This window comes from Ostrinia nubilalis, chromosome 21 (genome assembly GCF_963855985.1).
Source record: "Ostrinia nubilalis chromosome 21, ilOstNubi1.1, whole genome shotgun sequence".
Lineage (NCBI taxonomy): Eukaryota > Metazoa > Arthropoda > Insecta > Lepidoptera > Crambidae > Ostrinia > Ostrinia nubilalis.
The window spans coordinates 5428401-5444223 of record NC_087108.1 but is presented as its reverse complement, the minus strand read 5'-3'; the positions used below and the strand labels follow the sequence as shown (position 1 = coordinate 5444223).

The 15823-nt window shown below is 36.3% G+C and overlaps 3 protein-coding genes across 4 annotated transcripts; 2 read left to right on the top strand and 1 right to left on the bottom strand.

Moving 5' to 3' along the window:
* Nucleotides 1-5072: 5072 nt before the first annotated feature.
* LOC135082174 (ubiquitin fusion degradation protein 1 homolog) lies at nt 5073-9481 on the top strand. Of its 2 annotated transcripts, XR_010259364.1 has the most exons (8): nt 5073-5235; nt 5315-5426; nt 5569-5723; nt 5965-6094; nt 6295-6437; nt 7651-7857; nt 8432-9092; nt 9179-9481. XR_010259364.1 is itself a non-coding variant. In XM_063976943.1 (7 exons), the coding sequence occupies exons 1-7, from the start codon at nt 5233-5235 to the stop codon at nt 8597-8599; spliced, it is 918 nt and encodes a 305-aa protein (XP_063833013.1). In that variant the 5' UTR covers nt 5073-5232; the 3' UTR covers nt 8600-9481. The 2 variants fall into 2 exon arrangements, 1 of the variants encoding a protein (XP_063833013.1); XM_063976943.1 differs by having other exon boundaries at nt 8432-9481.
* A 162-nt stretch (nt 9482-9643) lies between these two features.
* Nucleotides 9644-11101, bottom strand: LOC135082176 (actin-related protein 2/3 complex subunit 4). The gene has a single exon (XM_063976945.1). It carries the CDS (start codon nt 11008-11010, stop codon nt 10504-10506), a length of 507 nt encoding a protein of 168 aa, XP_063833015.1. The 5' UTR covers nt 11011-11101; the 3' UTR covers nt 9644-10503.
* A 177-nt stretch (nt 11102-11278) lies between these two features.
* On the top strand, nt 11279-14481 carry LOC135082175 (ras-related protein Rab-35). The gene is made up of 4 exons (XM_063976944.1): nt 11279-11486; nt 11566-11865; nt 12374-12522; nt 12714-14481. The coding sequence occupies exons 1-4, from the start codon at nt 11435-11437 to the stop codon at nt 12813-12815; spliced, it is 603 nt and encodes a 200-aa protein (XP_063833014.1). The 5' UTR covers nt 11279-11434; the 3' UTR covers nt 12816-14481.
* The last annotated feature ends 1342 nt before the right edge of the window (nt 14482-15823 follow it).

The following is a 15823-nucleotide window of genomic DNA, read 5'->3' as shown; positions in this document are numbered from 1 at the left end:
TGATCAACGATGGTATCAAAAAAATTGGGAGAAACAGAATCTCTGTTGAGTTCACATCTGCCAGTGCTGCCAACAAATTTTTGAGTAGCGAGATTCTATCCCTTTGCAAGTACTCAGCAACAATCCCGACGTACAACGTGACCCGTATGGGCCTCATTAAACAGATCCCCTCCGATCTTCCAATGGAAGAGCTTGCGGAGTCATTGACGATTCCTGACGGATGTGGCATCCTGCTAAAAGCCCGCCGTCTAAACAGGAAAGTGACCACAGACGGGCAAGCGTCCTGGGTCCCCACCCAATCGGTAGTCGTGACATTTAAGGGACAGGTTTTGCCAAAACGAGTATTTCTGTTCCATAACTCAATTCCAGTTGAGACATACCAGCTCCCAACTATTCAGTGCCTCAACTGCTGCCGCTTTGGCCATGTCAAAGCCCAGTGCAGGTCGAAGGCTAGATGTTTTCGTTGCACGCAACCCCACTCAGCGGATAACTGTGATATTACCGAAGAAAAGGCCACATGCATTCACTGCACAGGACCTCACTTTGCTCTTAACAAATCCTGTCCAGAGCACTCCAGACAAAAAGCTATTAAAATTGCTATGTCACAGGATAATATCTCCTACGCTGAGGCTTCGGCCATGTACCCAACCACTCGTAGGTCTTATGCCGACATAACAAAGTCCCCATCCTCACAACCCCTACCCTCTCCATCCCAAACACTCCATTCACAAACATCCCACCTACCTCTCTCCTACAAGAAAACCATACCCCGCTCCCCCCGCTCTCACGCGCCGTTAGGAAAAGGCTACGACCGGCAGGCACACCAGGCCATTATTGGCAATTGTGCTTCTAGCCTTCCTAATGGGTGCGCCCTTACCGACAATCCTCCATCGTCCTTCTCAGACGACATAAACCTTTTAGATCTTGTCCTAACCCTCATCCTCCGTGTTGTTACCCAACACAAAGACAGTATACCGTCCAACGTTGCTCAAAAACTTTCCCAAATCTCTCAGATATCTAATTACAATGGCAATTCAGGCGGTTCAGTGGAACTGTCAGAGCATTAGAAGAAAAAAACACGAACTTTCCTACCTAATCAATAAATACTCTCCGTCGTTCATAGCCGTCTCGGAGACCTGGTTAGTTCCGGATTCACACTTCCGTGTATCTGGCTATTCATGTCTCCGGGATGATAGAAACGATGGATACGCAGGAAGCGCCTTTCTTGTAAGGCGCTCCCTCTCCTATTCCCAACTCCCTCTTCCCTCGCATAGCCAGGACATTAATGCCGTGGCTGTGCGAATTTTCGACCTTTCAATCCTATCCGTTTACATTCCCCGTCCTAACTCATCCTCCCTTAATGAACTGCGTACAGCCATTCTGGCTCTTCCTCCTCCCGTCCTTATCCTAGGCGACCTTAATGCTCACAATACTGCATGGGGCTCCTATCACACGGACTCCCCAGGATCTTTACTCTTAGACCTCCTTGACGATCTAAATCTATGCGTCCTAAACAACGGCTGTTCAACTAGAAGATGCCTCCCATCTCAAAATCCAGCCACCGCCGTGGATGTATCTTTTTGCTCTCCTAACCTTACGTCACTTCTCTCATGGAATGTTCTAAAAAGCACTTTTGGCAGCGACCATTTCCCCATTTTGTTAACTATCCCTAATAAATCATCCCCAACCGTCCGTCCCCCTCCTCTACTACGATATAAATTAAATAATGCTGATTGGTCAGCCTTCTCAGTATCAGTAAATAATAAATTAGACTCACTTCCCACAATCTCCCCTTTAAATTCAATTTCAGTGTATGAACACTTTACAAACATCCTCCGGATGTCAGCAGATGAACATTTCCCTCAAAAGAATCCTACACATAAGACCTCCCCCCCTTGGTGGGATGCGGAATGTTCAGCTGCCATTCGGAAACGCAAAGAGGCGGAAAAACGTTATAACAGGTCTATGACAATGGAGAACTTTCTGCTCTACCAGCAGACAGCAGCCCAGACAAGGAAATTTTTATCGCAGAAGAAAAAGCTAGGATGGACCCGTTTCTGCGAGAATATGTCTCCCAGGACGCCCTCTTCTGTAGTGTGGAAGCAGATTAGAAGGTACCGCCAATCCCTTTCTCCATCCAACGCCCCCTCAAACAATCCCTCTATTTGGTTGGAAGAATTTGCAGATAAATTAGCTCCTCCTTTTGTCCCCTTTATGGACTGCTTCCCATCCAGCTCCTCTGTGCCTATTCCCCCAACTGGTAATTTAGATTCCCCTTTTTCTGCTGACGAACTCCTTTGTGCCCTTAGTGGGCTAACTGATTCGTCTCCCGGAGCCGATGGATTGCCATATTCCTTTTTAGTTAACTCTCCCCCTAGAGCTAAATCTTTCTTTCTTCAACTAGTCAACAACTTCTTTGACCTAGGAACCGTCCCTGACTCTTGGAAGGAACAAATTGTAATTCCTATACCGAAGCCAGGGAAGGATCCTTTAGAGCATAACTCCTATCGCCCTATAGCCTTATCCTCTGCCCTACTAAAAGTTATGGAGCATATGATCAGAAACCGCCTGGAGTGGTTCATGGAGTCTCACGGTATCCTAGCAAAGTCTCAATTCGGTTTCCGCAAAGGTCTGAGCACTCTGGACAGTCTTAGTATTTTAACCACCGACATCAGACTGGCTTTCAAGAATAAGGAGTACTTAGTGGGTGTTTTTTTGGACATATCTTCCGCTTACGATAACGTCTTACTTCCAGTACTCAGGCAAAAGTTGCTACATCTGAGTGGCTCGGAGAAGTTGGTTCGTTTCATCAGTAACTCGTTAATGGCAAGAACTGTCTCAATAAAATGTCAAAACATCACATCCCCTCCCCGTCTACTCTGGAAAGGCCTACCCCAAGGTTCCGTTCTCAGTCCACTCCTATACAGCATTTATACCTATGACCTTGACCAAGCTGTCGATTCTTTCTGCAACATCCTTCAGTACGCCGATGATATTGCCCTTTACATCTCATCTAAATCGATAGACGAGGCAACTACTCGTCTTAATTCCGCTCTAAGCTATCTCAGTGACTGGATGCTCTCCCACGGCCTATCCATCTCTGTTCCGAAATGCTGTTGCGTTACCTTTACTCGGAAACGACAGACTCCGAACATAGAGGTATTTATAGACGGTGACCTTATTCCCTGCTGCAACCAGGTCAAATTTTTGGGTCTGACTCTAGACTGTAGACTGTCAGGTGTCGCTCATTTTAACTCCATCCTTAAAAAGGCGGAAAATGGAATTAACGTAATTCGCGCCCTTTCAGGCACTTGGTGGGGGGCCCACCCTTACTCTCAAAAGCTCCTTTATAACGCCATTGTGCGCAGTCATTTTGACTACGCGTCTTTTCTTTTGGACCCTTGTAACAAAGCAGCCCTTGATAGATTATCCAAAACACAATCAAAGTGCTTACGCATAATTTTGGGAGCAATGAAATCTTCGCCTATAAATGCGTTACAAGTAGAGTGCGTTGACCCTCCCCTCTATTTGCGTAGGCAGTACCTCAGCGACCGTTTCTTTGCTAAGGTCGCTCAGAATGCCTCTCATCCACTTTTAAAAAAACTTGAGCTTCTCTCGTCTTCTAACATTTCATCTTCTTCTTTTCAAAAGACACCTTGCATTTTGCTGAGCTTCCAAAAATTTAGTCGTCTTCCATGCCCCATTACAAAAACTCCTGTTTTCCCTCTCTTCTCCAATAGCTTTGAATCGTTAATATTTCAACCGCCTGTTATTTTAAATTTCGGTATTTCTAAAGATTCCCCTGCCGCACCCCAAGAATTCAGAATTATTTTATCCGAACACTGGCAAGGCTGGCTCACGATGTACACAGATGCGTCCAAGCTCGCTGATGACGGCTGCGTCGGCGCCGCAGTGTGGATACCTGTGTACAAAATCGCTCTTAGTTACAAATGTCCCCCAGTGACATCGGTTTTTACCGGTGAAGCAGTGGCAATTTTAGAAGCAATTCTATACGCTAAATCTCACTCATTAAATAATGTTTTAATTTTTTCGGACTCCCTAAGTTGTCTCCAATCGATTCTGGCTAATACTTTTAAGTCTAAAGTTAAATTTCCAACCGTCTTAAAAATAAGAGAAGCTCTTTTTGATTGCCGTTCGAAGGGTATAAATATCGTTTTGGCTTGGATCCCTAGTCACAGAGGAATTCCAGGAAACGAATCTGTTGACTCATGCGCAAAACATGCTATATCCTCTGGCTCCCTAGAGCACTACTCACTATTCTCTCATGACGCTGCATCCCTCTCCCTAGCCCATCTTTATAAATCGTGGAGAACTCATTGGGACAATTCAAAAAGGATGGTTGGCAAATACTATGCAGACATTCAAAACGATATTCCCCCTAGACCCTGGTTTTTTAAACACAAATACTTACCAAAAAGTTCTGTATCAATTATATGTCGGTTGCGAATTGGTCATGCGTGTACTCCGGTTCACCTTGCGAAGATGCACATAAAGGATAGTTCCTTATGCGAATGTGGCTTAGACGAAGGCACAACTAATCACATTTTCTTCAATTGTCCAAACGTAGGTTCCTCCTTATTTGATTTCCTTCCTGAAAGCGTTCCTCGCCCTACTAATATTAAATGTTTATTAAATTCTATGGACCCACCGCTTTTGAAACTACTATCAAAATTTATTCAATCCCGCAAAATTCGTTTGTAGGTAACCGAATTTTTTTCTTTCCTCTCCCAATCTTTCGTCCCACCTACCCCCTTCCTTACATTTTAATTTCTATGTTATGTATCTATTTGTGGTGTCTCAATTTGTGTTGTCTTTTTTGTTATAGGTACACAAATAATAATTTTGCTTACTATTAGAAACGTTAAATATTTTTGTTTTTTGTAAACCCTGTTACTTTGTCAAAACTGTTTACGTGACATTGGCGAAATCATGGTTCTCAAAACCAAGCCGTTGCCATAAAAAAAAAAAGAAGAAGTACTTTTCTCTATGACTAGTCGTGTGTAGCAAGCCAATACAAGCAATAGAACGAAAAAAAAACAAAAATGTCATTAGTGTCATCATCATTTTACAAATGTCATCTTTGCTTTGGTTTACTGTGAATGATTTGATTTGTTTAATTTTTGTGTCTTCGTTTTCGTGCAGTTTAATCTGAATTTGCTATTAAATTTTAGTCTTATTGTAGTCAACGGGTCATAAATAACTTGTGTGAAAATGGTATGATGTATGGATTATAAAATCAAACTTGTCATGTACAATCGAACCAAACTAAATGGTGATATTTTTATATTTTCAGTTTGGATTCAATGTTTTTCAAGAAATAAGAAATTTTAATGTGACCTACAGATGTTTCTCCGTGTCTATGTTACCTGGTAATGAGAGGCAAGATGTAGAAAGAGGAGGCAAAAGTAAGCAAATGATTTCTGTTAAAATACCACTCATTTTTGTTTACTTGATGAGTTAATCGTTCTAGTGATACGATAAACTCATCTATATGATACCTATTTATAGCACTAACTTGCATTAATAATAAATATAATTGTTTTCCAGTAATAATGCCCCCATCAGCTTTGGAGCAATTAACCAGATTGAACATAGAATACCCCATGATATTTAAGCTGACCAATAAGAAGACTAAGAGAGTCACGCACTGTGGAGTGCTAGAGTTTGTTGCTGATGAAGGAAAAGTCTATTTACCACACTGGGTTAGTTAACAGATGTATTTTTGTACTTGTGTTGCTCTTACTTTTATGTAAAATAGACCTACAACACAAAAATACCACTAAGTTTCATTTGTAGACTTTATTTTAGTAACTAGGTATAGGTAGTCATATAAATTAAGAAATTTAATATGTTTCTTTAGTATTTTACTGAACAATAACTGTGTAAAATAAAAGCCATTTTTATGTGCTGATACATTTTAAATATTCTTTTTGCATTGCACAGATGATGGCGAACTTATTGCTGGAGGAGGGTGCTTTACTACAGATAGAGAATGTGTCACTGCCTGTAGCAACATTCTCAAGATTCCAGCCTCTTTCTGAAGACTTTTTAGACATAACAAATCCTAAAGCAGGTAAAGGAATTTCTGAAGATTTGTCTTCAAATAAAGATAAATTCCAATTAGCACCTGAATTTTATATACAATAGGCTGGTATGTTTTTTTAGGAATTGGGCTTCTGTCTCTTGGTCTCCTTACCTTAGTCCTAATACATCTCTAGAGAGATTCTACCTTTTTATTGTTAATCTAATTATTGTAAATCTTTTATTTTTCAGTCTTAGAAAACTGCCTGAGGAATTTCTCATGTCTAACTTCAGGAGATGTGATAGCTATCAAATACAATTCAAAGGTTTACGAGCTGTGTGTTTTAGAAACCAAACCGGGCAATGCTGTTATTATTATTGAGTGTGATATGAATGTAAGTTACTATAAATAACTATTTCTTATCAAAATAAGTAGTATTTTGTAAACTGTGTTAATTTTATAGATTAGGAATTCTTTACTGACTTTATTCTTTCAAATGCAGGGTCCATTGCAACAATGATTTGTCCCTTTTGTTTTAATTTATTTCGTAAAAGAAATCAAATCTCATTGATACTTATATTTTCTGTGTGATAAAGCACTATTTCATAACATTATTATTATTTTCAACCGACTTCAAAAAAGGAGGAGGTTCTCAATTCGACCCGTATGTTTTTTTTTTTTTTTTTTTTTTTTTCTATGTTTGTTACGCGATAACTCCGCCAATTATAAACCGATTTGAACAAATCTTTTTTCGGCGTATAGGTAATACCTCAAGGGTGGTCCCATTTAAATTTAATAATAAAAAAAACAACCCCCAAGGGTGGAAAATTGGGGATGAACTTTTTTATACGCAATATCTCCGCCGATTATAAACCAATTTGAACGATTATTTTTTTGTTGAATAGGTATTATCAAAAGGGTGGTTTCATGCGAATTTGAAGAAAATATTTCACCCCCAAGGGTGGAAAATTGGGGATGAACTTTTTTATACGCAATATCTCCGCCGATTATGAACCAATTTTTTTTGGTCTCAGTGTACTGCCTACCTTCAGTGGTAACATCAAGGTAGTAATTAGTTAACTAAAAAGCAAGAAATAAGTAAAATTTTATAAAAAAAAAAAAAAACCGACTCCAAAAAACCTACACTAAAACGTAGAAAAATAATTACTAATTACCTACTTATTTATTAGGACGAATTATTAATATTTATGTAGGTATACCATGATTGATACTTTTGGAGTCGGTGCAGGCAAACTTTACATGTTTCATAATCTTGGCACCGACTCCAGAAGTATCAATCATGGTATAGCTACATAAATATTAATAATTCGTCCTAATAAATAAGTAGGTAATTAGTAATTATTTTTCTACGTTTTAGTGTAGGTTTTTTGGAGTCGGTTTTATTTTTTTTTTCATAACTTCAAATCAGCTCTCCCTTTGCAGAAATTTCAAAAACATTAAACAATCATCCCAAAAAGTAAAAAGAGCATCTATCATTATTGCAGTAGACCTTCAAATCTAATCTATCTAATTTTAAAATTGCAAAACAATGTTTAAACTTGTAACATGCTGTAACCTCGTTAAATAAATACATTACTGATCCACAGGTAGAGTTCGCGCCTCCAGTAGGCTACAAAGAGGAGCGTCACGTCTCAAAGGGTGAGAGTGGCGCGGACGGCATGGACGAAGACCCCGCTGGTATGATGCCGGAGCCGAGCGGCTTCGTGGCCTTCAGCGGGGAGGGAAACAGGCTGGATGGGAAGAAAAAGAAGCTTACCAGCGAGAGCGAATCGGAACCTTCGAATTCTAGACAGGTAAAGCCCAGTCCGCGAGCACGTAGAATTTTGTCCAATGACCCCTAGCTACCCATCCTTATCGCTCGCGCGTAATTATGTTGCTATCGCGCTCGCACACTCACTGCGGGTGCCAGTCGCACAGTCGCGACAGCAATATAATTACGCGCGAGCGATAAGGATGGGTAGCTTGGGGTCATTGGACAAAATTCTACGTGCTCACGAACCAGACTATAGTTAAGGTTTAGAATCACATCAGACCACTGAAATACACCAGTTAAGGAGAGAGATGAAAGCAATAAAGAAGGACATTTCTATTTCTGCATACAATCAAACTTAATAGATTCCCAGGAGTTTCTTTTGCCTTAAATTTTACACCTGTTTCCCCCTTCATTTATACTGTTTTGTCATGGTTCTCTGTAATTCAAATCTATTTATATCCCTTTCACTTTAATGATATAAGAGAGAGATGGACAAAAACTACAAAGTTAGATAGACAGATAGATATTTATTTGCATCACCAAGTCAAGTCAACCATCAAGTTTTAGGACACTATTGAATTTGTTAAATGTAATTTATGATTTATTAATTACAGGCATATGTGAGAGGTATACCAGACTACGACTTCGTTATTGGCACCCTGAGGTTCATCAGAAACTCGCGGCCAACTACTGCGACGCAAGAGGAAACGCCAGTGGAGCCATTCGAAGCCTTCAAGGGTGAAGGGTTCACATTACGGACTGCTAAAACCAAGAGCGACTAACGAAAAAGTTACTGATTTAAGATGTTAAATACCCTAGCCAGCGCCTAAAACCTGTCACGAAAAAATAGTACTTAAAACGCCGTATAAGCACTTTTGCTCGGAGCCGCGCGATGAACGAATATTCAATATTACAAAGAATATGGTCTGTGAAAAAATGCTTTCACGACTTTAAAGGTACACGGCTATTGGCCCGCGCTAGACGCACCGCACGCATATATTTAATTTCTTTAATTTGCTTTGTATGACTGATTTCACATAGTGCTGCGTAAATGCCAGCGTTAACATACAAAGCAAAGATCTCCTTTGCATGCCGTGCTTGCGGTGCGTCCAGTGCGGGCCAATGCATGCGTACCTTAACAAGGATAGGATGTATTATTTCTTCAAAAGTAAAAAAACGTACTAAAACAAAGATAAATGAAAATAACAATTGATTGTAGTTGTATCTTTGCCCTATAAATTATTATATGAGCTAGCTGCATCCACTCCTGTGCTTGTTTTTAACCGATTGAGTCCCAGACGGCATTAATTAATGTCATAACAATTGATTATCTATTGTGTCTAGATTCGCGGAGCTTGAAGGATTAATCCTCGACTAAAGCTAGTTGCCTGTTTGCATTTTAAAAAGTAGGTAAACTCAGTCATATCATATGCATTTGAAATAAAACTGTATGCCTGTGCTTTAAGGTCTACTTCTGAATACTAAGACTTATGTATGTATTAAATATTTTCACCATATTACGCATATGGGCGTGTACTTGGTTGCTACTTTTGGGACACCTTTTAGCCGAGATTTCGTGTGCATAGGGTATTTAATATCGTTGGTATACTAATAGATAAGATTTTTACTTTATCTGAAATAAAAGTATAGTAATGTTAAGAAAATGCATTTTTCTTTGTTCCTGAATTCAGGCAATTTATATTTGAATAGGCAGACTGAATTTATTCTTCTTTTCAGCACTCACCTACATCATTCATCATTTTTTCATATATTTTTATGATATTCATATTCATTCCATTATGTAAATAAAATAAATAACAATAAGATAAAGTTGAAAAAGATATTTATTCTGTGACATATTTTATTACAATAACAATAAAACATTACACAAAATTAATTGCTTCTTATTCTGAATGTTAAACATAAACATTTTAATAATAAAAAAAGTATTTTAACTTTTCATATATTTGATCAATCAAACAAAGGAATTAATGCTAGATTAAAATTAACATTACAATTAAAGTAATCTTTAGAACAGTTCTGAAGCAGATTATTGTTTAATTATTTCATTTTAGCAGACAATATTATTGTTAATAGGAATGTAATTTTTCATGCAGCTATTTTAATCAAATGATTTTATTGACATTGTCATAATGATAAAAGTAGTTATACAAAGAAATCTAATAAATTTCTGGCAGTGTTCATAAATGAAAATGATAACAAGGCTAGCAAATATGTTGATAAACCATATTTTTGGCACCAACTTTTGAGTCTTAAGAATATAATTTCCCATCATTAGTAAGCAAGCTTTCTAGCTATCTGTAGCATAGGATTAAAAATGTTGGATGTTTTGTAGCTAAAAGCATTTTATGTCTCAAAAATGTTATCTATTTCATTTTGAGGATGTGATGAGGAGTACTTATTTACTTCTATTATTATAATAATACAGTGAAAATATCAACTAAGAAGAGAGGTCTTAAATAATGTTAAGGCATCTTTAAAATTAAGTCATGTAATTTTATGAAAATATTAACATAGGATTATGAAAATGATACAATCTAGTGAAAATGCAATTAAAGTTACACTTCAACATTTATCTTAGGTTCTAATTGAAGAATTTATAGAGCTATACTTTATACACTTGTTTTATCATACATGGTGCACTGTAGGTGAATGAAGACTAGTCTTAAAATCTCTTCAAGAATTCTTCTGAGCAAATTCTGGCGCGGGCATTCACTGCCAGCTTCATTTCACTAATCTCTTTATCAATCTCTTCCATGAAGTATATTACAAAGTCCACAAGTTTGTGCTTATACATTTGTTCTGTGTGGAAATTAGTAATCAGGAAACTGATATGGTAGCCGTCGACTGGCTTCCTTCTCAGTACGATAAAGTTTTCAGCTCGCATCATCATGAATCGCATGAACTTTTTACACAAAATCTTTTCGATTTCATCGGCTTGTTTTATCATAATACTTACTCTTATTGAGTTAATAGATGATTCAATTAAAACCTTTTCGTTAGCGTTTCGGGAGATAACAACTGGATTTAGTAAGAGTTCTTTGCTTGTTCTAACCTCGACCTCCGGCTTGTTATATCTCTCTACCACTTGCGATGAGAAGTGTTCTAAACACATCGCAGCTGTGAGAGTGTGGCGCACAGCAGTCAAATAGGGCTTCAAAGTCGCCGACATTATTATAATTTTAGTAAAAATCGGCTCTTCCCGTACCACGCCTAATATTTATCTGTTTTTTGACAGGATTTGTCATTTTCGAGAAAGTTGACGTTTTGTTGACTCATTCTTTTTTTTTCTTTTTGACTTTTTTTAAAAATAATGGAAGATACAGTCAATGAACGCTTTATTAGTTGAGCTCTCGATAGCTCAACCAAGAAAATACTGTTTACATCACTATATTTTTTTAGATATAGCAACATTTTAAAAAATACAAATAATGGTAGACAATAATGGCGGACGTATTGTGAAGTGACGCAAGCGTTAACATTTTACGGCATGCGTTTGATTAGTAATTCGATGATTACAATTGTTTTAAATTCATTTAAAACGTTACTAGTAAACACATGACCAATTAGAGCAGTAGCTGCAGTAAATTCGAACAATGGCACGCGAGTTTGATCACCTCTTCAAACTGCTGATTATCGGTGACAGTGGTGAGTGGGCGAGGCCTGTGATGTTACGACTTCCTAACGACTTTACTTGCAATTTGCTTACGGGAATGTTGCGTTCCAGGTGTTGGTAAGAGCTGTCTTCTCCTGCGATTTGCTGACAACACGTTTTCTGGTAGTTACATTACGACGATAGGAGTAGACTTCAAAATAAGAACTCTAGAAATAAACGGTGAGAGAGTCAAGCTACAGATATGGGATACAGCGGGTCAAGAGAGGTTCAGGACCATAACGAGCACTTACTACCGAGGCACCCACGGCGTCATCGTCGTGTACGATGTCACGAATGGGGAGTCCTTCGCCAACGTGAAGAGGTGGCTCCATGAGATAGAGCAGAATTGTGATGTCGTAAATAAAGTTTTAGGTGAGTATTCTATTTTACTAATTTTATAAGTCCTAGTGATATTTTGTTACATGAAAGCAATGTTACGCTTGTAATTAAAATTGTGCTAATCTACATAAGTAAAAGCAAGAGGGTATAATTAGTCTTCTATGATGAGACATTATATAATAACAATTTATTCTGTAATTTCACTTCATAAAATGTTTACTAATGTGATAACATTTATTTTAGCTACACCTTTCCTTTTTCATTCAATTATAAACAAAGTGATTTTACAAACACTGTCCCATTAAAACTTAACACTATCACATTGATAAAATTGTAACATGAACTTCTATTTTCATACTCATCTTATCAAATCCAGTTAAATAACAATTTTGATAGGAAACATTTACAATTTGTTGAAGTGTAGCTAATAATATGAGTGATAATGTTTTATTTGACTTCCTGTTGATAGTTAAATATTGTCCTTGTAGAGTCCATAGTACAAAAGTATTTTTTATAAAGCTTTTTCTTTTGTCTTTTCCAGTTGGAAATAAAAATGACTGTCCATCAAGAAAAGTGGTAGTTATCGAAGATGCCCAGAGGTTTGCCAATCAAATGAACATACCATTGTTTGAAACAAGTGCAAAGGAAAACATTAATGTTGAGGAAATGTTCCTTACTATAACTAAAATGGTGAGTTATGGGTATTTTGATGATCTATGAAAGTAATTTATAGAACTTACATTGTTCCATACTGTAATTGTTTCTCTTAACGATTTTTATGTAGGCAAAATAGTTTCAGTAATAACAATATTTCATTTTTAAAGGTAAAATTAAATTTTCTAATGTTCAAATTGAATAATTTTTTAATAATTTATTTTCAGGTCCTAAGATCAAAATTAGAAATGAAGGAGAGACAAAATGTGACATCAAATGAGACAGTGCACCTAAAAAGGGGTCACAAAACCAAGAAGAAATGTTGCTAGTGGTTGCATGCAACGGCACTGGCCACGGACGTTGCTTACCGATGCTCAAATATCAAGAGATATGTTGCACAACCCCAGCAGGGCGGACGGGCACTACCGACAAAAGTTTACCGATGAAAGTAATCTTAGTTGGCAATGTGAGGTGCAAACATTTTTTTTAAATAATCACAAAATGCCCTTCACAGTGTAAAGTTTAGTATAAAGTCCTAGTTTTTATTTGTACCACATTTTGTGTGCTCTTCTAAAATTGGCAAACCTGAGTTATGTTACTGCTTGAAAAGTATAATTTTGTTTATGATTATTGTATGTATAGATTACTTGTCGTTTGATGCTGGGTTGAACAATCTCAAGTGAGCATATTCATGGAAATATGGATTCCAAAAATTACATTAAGATATTATGAATGCATAGTTAATGTGTATGATTGTATTCTCATTATATCAAAATCTATGTGATGGAGTGTTGTGTATGATACAAATATGTTGCGTATAGGATATTGATGTATACCACTAATTAAAGTTTGTTCTTTCTTTTTATAAAATCAAACATTTTCACACAATGTGATCTCATTTTCATATTGAGTGATATTAAAATAAAAATTTTGAGACAAAAAGTATTATGGTGGAACATAAGATATTATCCTAATTTAAATTATAAATATTATTTATAGTAATTAATAACACGAAAGTTGCTTTAAATTTAAAATTGACTAAAGCATTGTTTATACGTTCTGTAATCCATTTTAGTGAGAACATGCTATTTTTAATTACATTTTACTTATTATTGGCAAGAATTTGCAGTATTTTGTATGCATCCAGCAAGTTACAAATTATTTATATTTTTAAATGAGAGATTTACAAGTTACAATCTGCCTTTTGTTTTAGTTACTAAATATGATGAAATGGGGTTATTACAGCTAATTGTGTGACTATTTTAACTGTCCACTCAAAGATCTAAGCAATAATAGATGAAATTGTAATTTGGTTTAATGTGACATTGGACCTAATTGAATGACTGTTGATGGCATCCCTTTGCTAACAAGCAGAAAGGATTGCAAATGTCTACTGTCTCGAATTAAAATACAACTTAGCACAATTTTATGATTTGAATTGGTTTTGTCTAATTTGCCTTTTCAGTAAATTGCATTTTATTATTCTTTAGTTACTTATGTTAAATATAATTCCATGATAGAAAATCAGTAATTTCGTTTTTAGTAATGTAACAAAACCAATATTTTTATTATTGTAATCATTGTTGGAAATTTCAATGTTGATTCATTCCATTCATATTGTATTGTTGGCTAACAAATTGTTTATGATTTGAAACTCTGTTACTTTAATAATCACCACTGTGTTATCCATTTTCGTATTGAGAGGAAACTAGTCCTTTGTTGTTTTTAAAATTATAAGAAACATCAAAATTCAAAACCCAGTCCCTTATTAATATATTTTTATTTTTGCTTTGAATGTAATGTATTTAACTATAATTTTATTGGGTACATAATAAAAGTAATCATTCCGTACACTGCGTTTGTACAATTACAGTGTTTATGCATGATTTTTCTCATTTCTGTACTCATTATTATTTTTTAAGAAATATTGTTCATAGCAGCATTTTATTTGTTTTTAAAACTGTAAATAGATGATATATTTTGCCCATAATAAAAGAGTGTTTTAATTTTTATCCCTTTTCAATGCAGGCAGGTAGGTAATAGGTCGCTCAACTAAAGTTGCAATGTTACATCGATGTTATAAGTGGCTCCGAGGGTATCCTTCCGTTCGGCCAAATTACTTTTCGCCAAATTTCACTTCGCAAACAACTTATCGCCAAAGTTTCATTTCCCAAATGAACTTTTAGCAACTGTACTTTTCGCAACTAATTCATTTGGTAAAATTTTACTTGGCCACAGATAATATAATACTAGACTTGGCAAATGTTTATACAGGGTGTTTGGTAAATGGGTATATGAGCCGACACTAGCCCATGTTAACGGGTTACCTACGCCATATCGAATGACAAATGATCGAAAATCAAAATATCGAATACGTTTCATCGAACGATCAAAATATCGAACGATCAAAATATCGAATGCTCAAAATATCGAACGTTCAGAATATCGAACGATCAAAATATCGAAAGTCGATATAGACGTTTTTATTTAATTCATCTACCTTGCTCGGCTCCGGTGCATGGTTGTGTTTGGTCGTACAGTTTTGTTTTGCCAGTTAATGTGTGCCTTAAGTATTTTTGTGCCTGAAAAGTTTATAAATTTGGAGAATAATGTCCGTGGGGACCTATTATAAGCCTAGCCTGTCCCAAAAAGGAAAAACAGTCCTCATTTTGGAGGGCTTTGTAATGGCAATGAACAACAATGTTGATGAAACATTCTATTGGTATTGTACACAAAAATATAAATTTAATTGTAGCAGTACGGCATTAACAACGCTTCAGCAAGGAGCCGAGGAACATTTGTTGAAAAGTTGTACGACCAAACACAACCATGCACCGGAGCCGAGCAAGGTAGATGAAATTTAATAAAAACGTCTATATCGACTTTCGATATTTTGATCGTTCGATATTTTGATCGTTCGATATTTTGATCGTTCGATATTCTGAACGTTCGATATTTTGAGTATTCGATATTTTGATCGTTCGATGAAACGTATTCGATATTTTGATTTTCGATCATTTGTCATTCGATATGGCGTAGGTAACCCCATGTTAACATGGGCATATAAATGGTTAGTGAACTCAGAAATTTGATATCATCATTTAATTTTTTAAAATTTTCATACAAATAAATTTTATAAAATCCGATTTATATGAAAATTAAAATAATTAAAATGAAGATAATTATCAATTTTCTGACTTCACCATACCATTTATATGCTCATGTTAACATAGGCTAGTGTCGGCTCATATACCCATTTACCTAACACCCTGTATAGCAAATGTTTTATTTTGCCAAATATTATATCCCAAATAATTTGTTTGGTCAAATTGACACT

Coding starts and splice junctions, on each gene's coding strand:
- LOC135082174 (XM_063976943.1), top strand. Junction 6,438..7,650: donor TTATTGAGTGTGATATGAAT/GTAAGTTACTAT, acceptor ACTGATCCACAG/GTAGAGTTCGCGCCTCCAGT. Junction 7,858..8,431: donor AACCTTCGAATTCTAGACAG/GTAAAGCCCAGT, acceptor TATTAATTACAG/GCATATGTGAGAGGTATACC.
- LOC135082176 (XM_063976945.1), bottom strand. CDS start 11,010: ATGTCGGCGACTTTGAAGCCCTATTTGACTGCTGTGCGCCACACTCTC.
- LOC135082175 (XM_063976944.1), top strand. CDS start 11,435: ATGGCACGCGAGTTTGATCACCTCTTCAAACTGCTGATTATCGGTGAC. Junction 11,487..11,565: donor GCTGATTATCGGTGACAGTG/GTGAGTGGGCGA, acceptor GTTGCGTTCCAG/GTGTTGGTAAGAGCTGTCTT. Junction 12,523..12,713: donor TCCTTACTATAACTAAAATG/GTGAGTTATGGG, acceptor ATTTATTTTCAG/GTCCTAAGATCAAAATTAGA.